Source organism: Barbus barbus, assembly GCF_936440315.1.
Source record: "Barbus barbus genome assembly, chromosome: 9".
Taxonomy (NCBI): Eukaryota; Metazoa; Chordata; class Actinopteri; order Cypriniformes; family Cyprinidae; genus Barbus; species Barbus barbus.
Window position 1 is genome coordinate 2,688,604 of NC_136737.1, and position 12,344 is coordinate 2,700,947.

The following is a 12,344-nucleotide window of genomic DNA, read 5'->3' on the forward strand; positions in this document are numbered from 1 at the left end:
AACCAGTGTGTTAAAACAAAAATGCAACAACAACAACAAATCAAGGAAAGGCCCTAATGAAGAAATCTGTTTCAAGATATTTTTTAAAAGTGCATAATGATAACTTTTGACAACGTTTAATTCAGGTGCGAGAATAATTCATCTTTATATATATATATATACAGTGTTGTGCAAGTTACTTCCAAACTGTAATACATTACAGATTACTTGTTACTGTTATTTAAAAGTAATTCTTTACTTTACAATATTACTGTGTCAGGATTGTAATGCGTTACATGACTCCTGTATTACTTTTGAGTTACTTTCACCAAAATATCTACAGAAGTAGAACTTAACATTATAAAATGACTAAATATACTAGAGCCCTGCCCTAATGACAAAGTGTTTATATTTCGTTCCGGCTTTTTATTAAGTTCATTTAGAAAAAACGTTTGGAATAACGGCAATTGTTTTTCATCAATGATTGACGGATGTCTAAAATATAAAGATAAGGAGAAGCCTAAAACAGGCCAGAGGACCGGCCCGCGTCTGAACTATGACGTGAATATTGGCCCGAAGCCCGGCCCTAGGGATGTAAAAAAGTCTGAGCCCGACTTTAAATGAAATAAAAATAATAATAATAATAATTGGGGCTAGTTGTAACACAAGCGTTACTGAACATGTACGAGTAAAATATTACTGGAAATTGATTAGTAATGCCTTACACTACTGCGTTACAGCAAAAAGTGATCCGTTACTGTAATGCATTACTTTTGTAACGCCTTACTCCCAACACTGGTGGTGACCACTGAGGTGCTCTGGGCATATATCTTTCTTGGTTTTGTTCCCTGACATGACGCATGTTGCAAAGTGAAAGTAAAAGTTTCACCCAAGTTTGTTGCATTCTAACAGGAAAGAGTTCTGTGTCTTTATTTAAAATCATCCATTCCTTTATAAAGAACAGCGCTTTCTCACATTACGCACTGAAGCAGCCCCTGCATAGTGAATAATCCATTCTTGATCCATCGATATCAACCAGTTCAGCACCACCCTCATGGACAGCACGTGGTAACATCGCACGTAAGAAGGTATACCTGTAAGCATCCTCCGAAGGTATAGTTCGGGGAACACGCCTAGAAATGGTATACCTTTAGTTAAGATATACCTTTAGAGTCTTTGTAGTGCACTAAGAGACAATGTTATCGGGAAACACACACCAGAGACAAATGTATTGTGACAGACTTTGTTTTTAATTTTCTCCAAAACTTCAAAGTAAATCCCAATGAAGGTTGACACAGACAGAGTCATGGTCGTCCTGAAGAAGAATGAATTGAAATTTCCATATTACCTCTGAAGGAATTTGAGTAATGCCTGTCTAAATATCAAGGAATGGTCTTTAATGCATTGTGACAGATTTTGCCATTCATTTTCTCCCAAATTCGACAGTAAAACCCAGAGAAAGTTGACACAGACAGAGACTTGGTCGTTCTGAAAAATAATTTCTTGACATTTTCGTATTAACTCTGAAGGAATTTGAATAATGCATGTAGAAAATAATCAGTGCTACAATGTATTTTAGCAGACTTTATTTTTATGGAAAACTGCACAGTATAATATATTCGAACATAATATAACTGTATCTTTTGGGACACATTTAATTTATAACCGCTGAAATATAGGTCTTCGTCAGCTTTTTGGCCGCTCCGGGTCTCCGTACCGTAATACCACAAACAGACGTGCAACGAGATCCAGGCTTGACCGCGTCACCGAGCACAAGTTATTTTGTTGGCTGTGTTTACTTTTAAATCCGAGTAAAGGAACATGGAATGACAGACCCATGGAGTTTATTTACAAGTGACCGGTGAGTGCTTTATTATTTGATGAGTATTGTATCATGCACATTGTTCTGGATGACTGGGGACATGCGCGTGCACGCATGCCCTGATTATTTTGTTTAGACTAACTTACATTCGTTTCTATATATATATATATATATATATATATAATATATAATGATAATTGTAAATGCATTAAATAAGGTGTTACCAGAGGTGGGTAGTAACGAGTTACATTTACTTCGTTACATTTACTTGAGTAAATTTTTTGAGTAACTAATACTTTTAGAGTATATTTTAAAATGGGTACTTTTACTCTTACTCAAGTATATTTTTAGAGAAAAAACGGTACTTTTACTTCGTTACTGTGGGCGACTCTCCTCTCGTTACTGTATCTTAATGCAATACAAGTTAAAAATGCTTCAGTTTATTCCAAACGCGCCGTCTACTTTTCTCTGGGCAATGAACGATGCCCATTTGCGAATGATTCATTCTTTTGAGTCGATTCTGTTTAAAGGCTTTATCAAACCAGTGAATCGGTTCGCGAATCAGTTTGAATGATTCGTTCAGTTCCCTGCCGCACGCGCTGAGTCTCTGAAGCGGTTCTCACTCAGATAACAGAGAGTTTAAGAACATCATCAAGAGCAATGAAGACGTGGCTTTGGATCTACAGTCAGTTGAAAGCAAATCTGCAAAGGCTTGTTTGCTAGAGCTATATGAAGATCTTTATTAGATGAACACCGCGTGTGCTGTCTAATATTCATATTTTACAATATTTACGCTTGCAAAAATATAAGCTACATTTGTTTACATTTTGCAGAACAGAAGATCCATCAATATGCATCTGTTTCGTTATGTTCAGAGCAGTCATGTGAGGCGTTTTCAGAGGTTTCAGTCTCAGAGGTTATAGGATAATACAGAATTAATTTACTTTAAAATATAATTTAATTCAGTGATGCAAATCAGAATTTCCATCAGCTGTTACTCCAGTTTTCGGAGTCATATGATCCTTCAGAAATCATTATAATATATCGATTTATTACCAGTGTTGGAAACAGTTTTACTGCTTAATATTTTTTGGAACCTGTGACATTTTGTTCAGTATTCTTTGATGAATAGAAAGCTAAAAAGAGCAGCACTGATAATAAATCAACATGATTTCTGAAGGATTATGTGACTCTGAAGACTGGGGTAAAGGCTGATGAAAATTCTGATTTGCATCACTGAAGTGACATACGGCCAAGTATGGTGACCCATACTCAGAATTCGTGCTCTGCATTTAACCCATCCAACGTGCACACACACAGCAGTGAACACACACACACCGTGAACACACACACCGTGAACACACACACAGCAGTGAACACACACACACACCGTGAACACACACACACACACACAGCAGTGAACACACACACACACACACAGCAGTGAACACACACACAGCAGTGAACACACACACACACACCGTGAACACACACACACACAGCAGTGAACACACACACACCGTGAACACACACACAGCAGTGAACACACACACACAGCAGTGAACACATACACAGCAGTGAACACACACACACACCCGGAGCAGTGGGCATTTATGCTGCGGCGCCCCGGGAGCAGTTGGGGGTTCGGTGCCTTGCTCAAGCCTGATGGCCCGGGGGAAGAAGCTCCTCCTAAGTCTCTCAGTTTTTGCCATCAGGCTACGGAAGCACTTACCAGATGGAAGCAAAGTGAATAGACGGTTACCAGGGTAATCTATATATCTAAATAAAAATAGACTATATCCAGTACCTATATGATCCAAAGTAACTAGTAACTAACTACTTGAGTAGTTTTTTTATCCGATACTTTTTTACTCTTACTCAAGTAACTATTCAGACGGTTACTTTTACTTTTACTTGAGTAAATATTTCTAGAAGTACTTTTACTTGAGTACAGTTTTAGGGTACTCTACCCACCTCTGGGTGTTACTTTGTTTCTTTGTAACGCGTGTGTAGGCAGTTGTTCAAAAATATTACTTAATTTGTGTAAATGAATTTGAGCAGCAATATTGCTGTGATCAAAGGAATGTCAAGCATTTAATTTTCTTTCTTTATATTGTTAAAGAATGAGTGATAAACAAGCTATAGTTCTGCATTATGCATATAATTTCCAATTAGTGACAGATAAGATGCAGTGAATTATCCTGAATAGGGAATGTTCAACAAACATATACATAGTTAGGTGTTGAAGCACACACACACACACACACACAAAGACACTTTTAATAATACATAGCTTCAAATGCTTTTTCTTTTTCTACTATGAAGAGAAATCTGGTATGTCAGAAATGACTGTCGATGTAATGTCCATATTGCAGAAATGTACAGTTTTATAATAGAGGTCTGTCAAGTCAAGTGAGGTCATCTTTATTTATACAGCGCTTTATACAATACAGATCGTGTCAAAGCAGCTTCACAGAGTTAAATACTGAAATAGTGTGTCAATGCAAAGAAAGTTCAATTCAGCTGTAAAGCAGCTCTAATATGAGGACAATAGTAAACAGTCAGTTTCTCAGTTAAAGTCAGTTCATCGTTGATTCAGTGCTCAGTTCAGTTGTGCTGATGGCTGTCGAGGTGAAGAGGTCTTCGCAGGGGATCTGTCTGTAGGGCACATCTTGTCCTGGTCTTCACTGACATTCAGAGATGTTGTGGTCTTCTCTAGGAGCTGATCCACCATCTGGACTGGAAACGGGCTAAATGAATATTATTAAGGAGGTGGAGACAATCTAAACAAAGCATGCAAATGCAGTACAGGAATCGGCCCATTACCAGAATTTCCCCAGCCCTGACATCATCAGCATAACAGTGTGATTCAAATGCATAGGTGCTAATCCAATCAGCCTGACAGTATCACCCATACCTTCACATTATCATAGCTTAACTTGGGACAATGACACTGTTCAGGAGGTGCATAAAGACAAAAGGTTAATGTCAGACACCTGGATTGCTTGACTTAATCTTCTTTGAATATCATCATCTATGCCTCAAATGCTAAATTCAGTCTACTAAACTTTCTCAGTTTATACACTATTGTACTGGAACCTAAATTAAACATTTAATACATTTGTAATACAACAATAACAAGAATGCATATTGGACATTGTTTAATAAATCAATGCTTACATAGAATAGGAAAACATGAGAATGGAAATTGTGACAAATGTGGGTTAACAGAAAATGTAGAACATGTACTGATAAAATGTGAGGCTTATGAAAGAGAGTCAAGCTTTAAGATATTTGGAAATAAATGATTTGTCAATCCCGGTTTTGTTAGGTGATGGACATAATCAAGAATATATTGTGAATTAGTTCTTTATTTAAAGGAAACAGGATTGATTAAGAGCATATAGGATACCAGAAAGTATACCAATAGGTAGGATACCAAATAAGTAGATTTTTGTTTCTAATCTTCCTATTCATTGTGCGCTTCACACTCCTTTCCAGTAGGTGACGGGAATGCACCTTTAAAGTTGGTTTGCCAACCGCCATTAAATCCTAAAAGAAGAAGAAGAAGAATAGTTCATCAGAAAACGAGTGAAGCTACAATGGGTAAGAGTGTCTTTTTGCTCACTCCTGTATGTTGGTTATTAAAATATAATGAAATTAATATCTTTTCTATGATTGTAACTGTTTGGTAAAGAGTATATAAAGAGAAAAATCTACTGTGTGTTAGATGTGTTGCATGTGTGATGACAATTATAGCAATGATTGATCTGTAGTGCTTTACTAATGGAGTCAGTGTTAATGTTCTTCCGAGAGATGCATGGATTTATTTTTTTTCATGTTCTTCCAGTGTTTGTTTTCTGTACATTCGTGTATTTGATTGTTTCAGTGTTTGGAGTGAAAAGCTGAAGTATGAATCTGTGAGGGAAATTAATAGAAATCAATCTCAAGACTCGCTGATGCGATTTTAATGTTATTTAGCTTTCTTTCTTTTTTGACATTTGTTTGTAAAATAAAAATAGATTTAGTTACTTTATGTTTTTATATTTGAATAGGACTGCAGACAGAAACTGTAAAGATGAGTGTGTCAGTCATGTCAGAGTGAGAAGTATGTTTTTCAATAGAGCTCTGTATTTCTAATGGAAAGAACTCAGAATATTATACTCAGAATAAAGTGAGATGATCAGCTGATCCTGAATGACTTGTTTAATGAGTGTTTAAAGTCTGAGGATCATCAATATTAGATCAGATTCAGAGCTGCTGAAAATCCTCTATTTCATGATAATAGCTCCTGTTTTTAGCTCATATTATACAGATCTCCTGTAAACTGCCAGTTAAAGTTCATTTCATTCTTCTCATCAGACTTGAACTATGCAGTTACTATTATGATATCTACAAGACACAAACGTCCTAACAGCATTTATTTCATCGTTAGTCTGTTAGATTATATTTAATATAAAACAACACAAAACTAAAAACCAATGAACAACAATTCTAACTCAAATGGAAGGAATTATGGAAACACTGTTTTTTTTATTGGTTACATAACTGTATTTCTATTTATTCTTTTGACTTTTTTTCTTAACTTTTTAATATGTGCAAATATTAAATTAAAATCTTAGAGACAAAACAGAAATGCATGTTTAAATTTGTATGAAAATTCAGATACTTTACTGTAAATACCAGATAAACATAAATGCTTAATATGTGAATTAGTAGAAAAACAAACTCTCAAACTTTGGCAGATCTGCTCCACTTTCAGTGAAGCTCCTCCCACAACAATCACACCTTCAGTGAAGCTCCTCCCACAACAAGCACACCTTCAGTGAAGCTCCTCCCACAACAATCACACCTTCAGTGAAGCTCCTCCCACAACAATCACACCATCCGTGAAACTCCTCCCACAACAATCACACCTTCAGTGAAGCTCCTCCCACAACAATCACACCATCAGTGAAACTCCTCCCACAACAATCACACCTTCAGTGAAGCTCCTCCCACAACAATCACACCTTCAGCGAAGCTCCTCCCACAACAATCACACCTTCAGCGAAGCTCCTCCCACAACAATCACACCTTCAGTGAAGCTCCTCCCACAACAATCACACCATCCGTGAAACTCCTCCCACAACAATCACACCTTCAGTGAAGCTCCTCCCACAACAATCACACCATCAGTGAAACTCCTCCCACAACAATCACACCTTCAGTGAAGCTCCTCCCACAACAATCACACCTTCAGCGAAGCTCCTCCCACAACAATCACACCTTCAGTGAAGCTCCTCCCACAACAATCACACCTTCAGTGAAGCTCCTCCCACTGCAGTTCAGTAATAAATGCTGGAATATTCTCATCAGTCTACAAGTGAAGACGAGCATCAGAGCATCAGGAAGAAGTGAAATCTGCAGAGACAGAGTTTATTGAAGGACAGAGAGAACATGAGAGATCCAGAACCCTGCAGAATGAAACACACTGAAGAACAAACAGGTTGGTGTTTATTCTTCATCCTTCATCAATGAGACTGAAGAACATTTAAAGTTATCAGCAGTTCATCAGATTTAGCGGTAAAAAATTAAGCCAATTAATAATATAAGGGAGACTTTCTATCTCCAGGGTTCAAAATAGGGACTGAAACTCAAACGTTCAAATGATGTCACTTCCTGGATGTTGCTATGAAAAAGAAAATGCTTTAAAAAGGACAAAATACACTCACCTAAAGGATTATTAGGAACACCTGTTCAATTTCTCATTAATGCAATTATCTAATCAACCAATCACATGGCAGTTGCTTCAATGCATTTAGGGGTGTGGTCCTGGTCAAGACAATCTCCTGAACTCCAAACTGAATGTCAGAATGGGAAAGAAAGGTGATTTAAGCAATTTTGAGCGTGGCATGGTTGTTGGTGCCAGACGGGCCGGTCTGAGTATTTCACAATCTGCTCAGTTACTGGGATTTTCACGCACAACCATTTCTAGGGTTTACAAAGAATGGTGTGAAAAGGGAAAAACATCCAGTATGCAGCAGTCCTGTGGGCGAAAATGCCTTGTTGATGCTAGAGGTCAGAGGAGAATGGGCCGACTGATTCAAGCTGATAGAAGAGCAACTTTGACTGAAATAACCACTCGTTACAACCGAGGTATGCAGCAAAGCATTTGTGAAGCCACAACACGCACAACCTTGAGGCGGATGGGCTACAACAGCAAAAGACTCCACCGGGTACCACTCATCTCCACTACAAATAGGAAAAAGAGGCTACAATTTGCACGAGCTCACCAAAATTGGACAGTTGAAGACTGGAAAAATGTTGCCTGGTCTAATGAGTCTCGATTTCTGTTAAGACATTCAGATGGTAGAGTCAGAATTTGGCGTAAACAGAATGAGAACATGGATCCATCATGCCTTGTTACCACTGTGCAGGCTGCTGGTGGTGGTGTAATGGTGTGGGGGATGTTTTCTTGGCACACTTTAGGCCCCTTAGTGCCAATTGGGCATCGTTTAAATTCCACGGCCTACCTGAGCATTGTTTCTGACCATGTCCATCCCTTTATGACCACCATGTACCCATCCTCTGATGGCTACTTCCAGCAGGATAACGCACCATGTCACAAAGCTCGAATCATTTCAAATTGGTTTCTTGAACATGACAATGAGTTCACTGTACTAAAATGGCCCCCACAGTCACCAGATCTCAAACCAATAGAGCATCTTTGGGATGTGGTGGAACGGGAGCTTCGTGCCCTGGATGTGCATCCCACAAATCTCCATCAACTGCAAGATGCTATCCTATCAATATGGGCCAACATTTCTAAAGAATGCTTTCAGCACCTTGTTGAATCAATGCCACGTAGAATTAAGGCAGTTCTGAAGGCGAAAGGGGGTCAAACACAGTATTAGTATGGTGTTCCTAATAATCCTTTAGGTGAGTGTAAATGGAAATCGTGCTGAGTGAAAAATATTGGCCAGTTTTAGTTTAAAATAATTAATTAAATTTTGTTTAGTTTTTTTCAAATTATGTCACTTCCTGGATGTTACCTATTTAAAAAAATAAATAAATGAAAAGGAAGAAATTGAATTAAAAATATGCTGTAACAGCGAAAAATATTGGTCAGTTTATTAGTTTAAAATAGTTATTAATTACATAAGTTTTTATTACAGTATATTAATGCTAATATTATGTTTATAATATAATATTATAATTGTGGAGTTGATCAAGCATCGAATAGTTCCCACTACAGAAACATTGGATTAGAGTCTGTATTTCTAATATAGATTACATTTACATTTACATTTAGTCATTTGGCAGACGCTTTTATCCAAAGCGACTTACAATTGGGGAATACAAAAAGCGATTCATCTTGAAGAGGCAGTCAGACAGAGGAAGTGCTCGTAACACCAAGTCTCAGTCATTGTTCAAATAAGTACAAACTAGTAGGTGGAGAGAAAGATAGAGGGAAAGTTTTTTTTTTGTTTTTTTTTAGATTATTGTATCTTATTTTGTAAAACTGTCACAAAATGATTATAATTTGGTGTAGTCATTAACTGCTTTCACTTCACATTTCTCTGATTTTTTTATTATTTAATTATATTGTAACCTATTTTAACTTTAATTTCAGGTCTAACGGAGGAGAAACAACATCATGTCAAAACTGGAGAAAAAACTCGCTCACAGACTGAAAGAGTTTCTTTACTGAAAAAAAGAGACAAGAAAAGTTTCACCTGCACTCAGTGTGGACAGAGTTTCACAAACAAACAGAGTCTCAAGAGACACATGAGGATCCACACTGGAGAGAAACCGTACACATGTGATCAGTGCGGGAAGAGATTCACACGATCAGCAAACCTTAAGAGACACATGAACATCCACACTGGAGAGAAACCATTCACATGTGATCAGTGCGGGAAGAGTTTCACACAATCAGCACACCTTAAGATCCACATGATCATCCACACTGGAGAGAAACCATTCACATGTGATCAGTGCGGGAAGAGATTCACACAATCAGCACACCTTAAGATCCACATGATCATCCACACTGGAGAGAAACTGCATGAATGTGATCAATGTGGAAAAACATTTTTGTGGGCTTCATACCTGAAGAAGCACCTGAAAGTTCATTCAAAGGAGAAACCACATTCATGTTCTTTCTGTGGAAAGAGTTTTTCACTGCTGCAGAATTTAAAAGTTCATCAGAAGATACACACTGGTGTGAGAGAATATATGTGCTTTGAGTGTGAGAAGACTTTTATTACAGCTACAGATTTGAAACGGCACCAGAGGATCCACACTGGAGAGAAACCTTACAAGTGTTCACACTGCAACAAGAGATTCAGTCGGTCAGGACATCTGAAATCACATGAGAGGATTCACACTGGAGAGAAACCTTACAAGTGTTCACACTGCAACAAGAGATTCAGTCAGTCATCACATCTGAAATCACATGAGAGGATTCACACTGGAGAGAAACCTTACAAGTGTTCACACTGCGACAAGAGATTCAGTCGGTCAGGAGAACTGAAATCACATGAGAGGAACCACACTGGAGAGAAACCTTACAAGTGTTCACACTGCAACAAGAGATTCAGTCAGTCATCACATCTGAAATCACATGAGAGGATTCACACTGGAGAGAAACCTTACAAGTGTTCACACTGCGACAAGAGATTCAGTCGGTCAGGAGAACTGAAATCACATGAGAGGATCCACACTGGAGAGAAACCTTACATGTGTTCACACTGCAACAAGAGATTCAGTCAGTCATCACATCTGAAATCACATGAGAGGATTCACACTGGAGAGAAACCTTACAAGTGTTCACACTGCGACAAGAGATTCAGTCAGCCAGGAAACCTGAATTCACATGAGATGATCCACACTGGAGAGAAACCTTACAAGTGTTCACACTGCAACAAGAGATTCAGTCAGTTAGGAGACCTGAAAACACATGAGAGGATCCACACTGGAGAGAAACCTTACAAGTGTTCACACTGCAACAAGAGATTCAGTCAGTCAGGATCCCTGAAATCACATGAGAGGATCCACACTGGAGAGAAACCGTATCACTGCACTGCATGCGGGAAGAGTTTCACTCATTCTTCTTCTCTACAGAGTCATAAAATAAACAATCACAATAAGTAGTTTACCATCAGGTTCAGTGCCTTCAAGTGCTACACCACATCTCTTCCATATTAATCTGTCATAAGAAACATCATCTAAATGTCACAGTGAATAAAGTTCATCTTCAAGACCAGCAGTTTCTGTGAGATTCAGATCAGTTCAAAGATGGAGTTCCTCCCCAAAGAACAATATCTACATTTTATTACTGTGTACAATTTTGCTTTATGATATAAATTACATTATTATGCTTTATTACGAGTTTCATTTTATGTTCAAAATGTTCTTCTAATGCATATTTGTAGAAGCTTTTTACAGGTTAAAGTAAAGTCGTGACGTATTTTCAAGTATGGTGACCCATTCTCGAAATTGGTGCTCTGCGTTTAACCCATCCAAGTGCACACACACAGCAGTGAACAAATGCACACACACACACACACACACACACACACACACACACCCGGAGCAGTGGGCAGCCATGCTGCAGCGCCCGGGGAGCAGTTGGGGGTTCGGTGCCTTGCTCAAGGGCACCTCAGTCCTGGTATTGAGGGTGGAGAGAGCGCTGGACATTCACTCCCCCCACCTACAATCCCTGCCGGCCGGGGACTCGAACCCACAACCTTTCGATTACGAGTCCGACTCTCTAACCATTAGGCCACGAGGTTCAACGTGTTCTTGTTCATTAAGATGAAAAAGAGGCTGATTTATATTTCATTTCATCTTCACTGTTGTTTTTAAAACAATTAGTATATTGCAGAAATTCCCGGGTTTCAGCAGAGCTTTACCTACATTTCACTGCTGGTTATACTCTGTATAATTGTGTATGTGACAAATAAAAATCTTGAATCTTATTTTTCTGCTTTGGATGTGTTGTACAAACTGCAGGAGTAAGATATTCTGTCATGTAGGTTTGAGTCTGATCCATCTTCATTTTTATTCACTTGAGATGCTTTATATCTTTTTAGTCAATAAAGAGAGAGATCTGTCTTTTACTTTATATTTGCTTCAAGTATTAAACTCTTATTGCTCAGTTCTGTTGTCTTTTTTCTTGCATTACGAATGAATACTTTCATAAATTTAGTGACATTTAAAATGAAATATTAATATCTTTTTTAGGGCTTATATTTGCTTCGGATATTACATTTTTATTGTCATTATTGTTTTCCATTGACTTTTCTTGCATCATTAATGCATAATTTCATAATTGTAGTCACATCTTAAAGCCATGAAATATTAATTGTTTTTGGGGCTTTCCATAATTACAGACATCCCACCTCTCCCGTAGCCAGCTATGAGATCACCATATGATTGTCTGCATGTATGATTAAGTTTAGACAGTTTGCAGGAATGTTTAGCATCTGTGGTAAGAAAATAATCTCTGAGATATTACTGGCGGAGTGAGGGCTGGCGTGTTGCCAGATCCAGCTAT

At 38.0% G+C, this 12,344-nt stretch overlaps 1 protein-coding gene across 1 annotated transcript; it reads left to right on the forward strand.

Moving 5' to 3' along the window:
* Positions 1–1,719: 1,719 nt before the first annotated feature.
* Positions 1,720–11,944, forward strand: LOC306874484 (uncharacterized protein). The gene is made up of 3 exons (XM_079424584.1): positions 1,720–1,840; positions 5,303–5,407; positions 9,417–11,944. The coding sequence occupies exons 2-3, from the start codon at positions 5,404–5,406 to the stop codon at positions 10,937–10,939; spliced, it is 1,527 nt and encodes a 508-aa protein (XP_079280710.1). The 5' UTR covers positions 1,720–1,840; positions 5,303–5,403; the 3' UTR covers positions 10,940–11,944.
* The last annotated feature ends 400 nt before the right edge of the window (positions 11,945–12,344 follow it).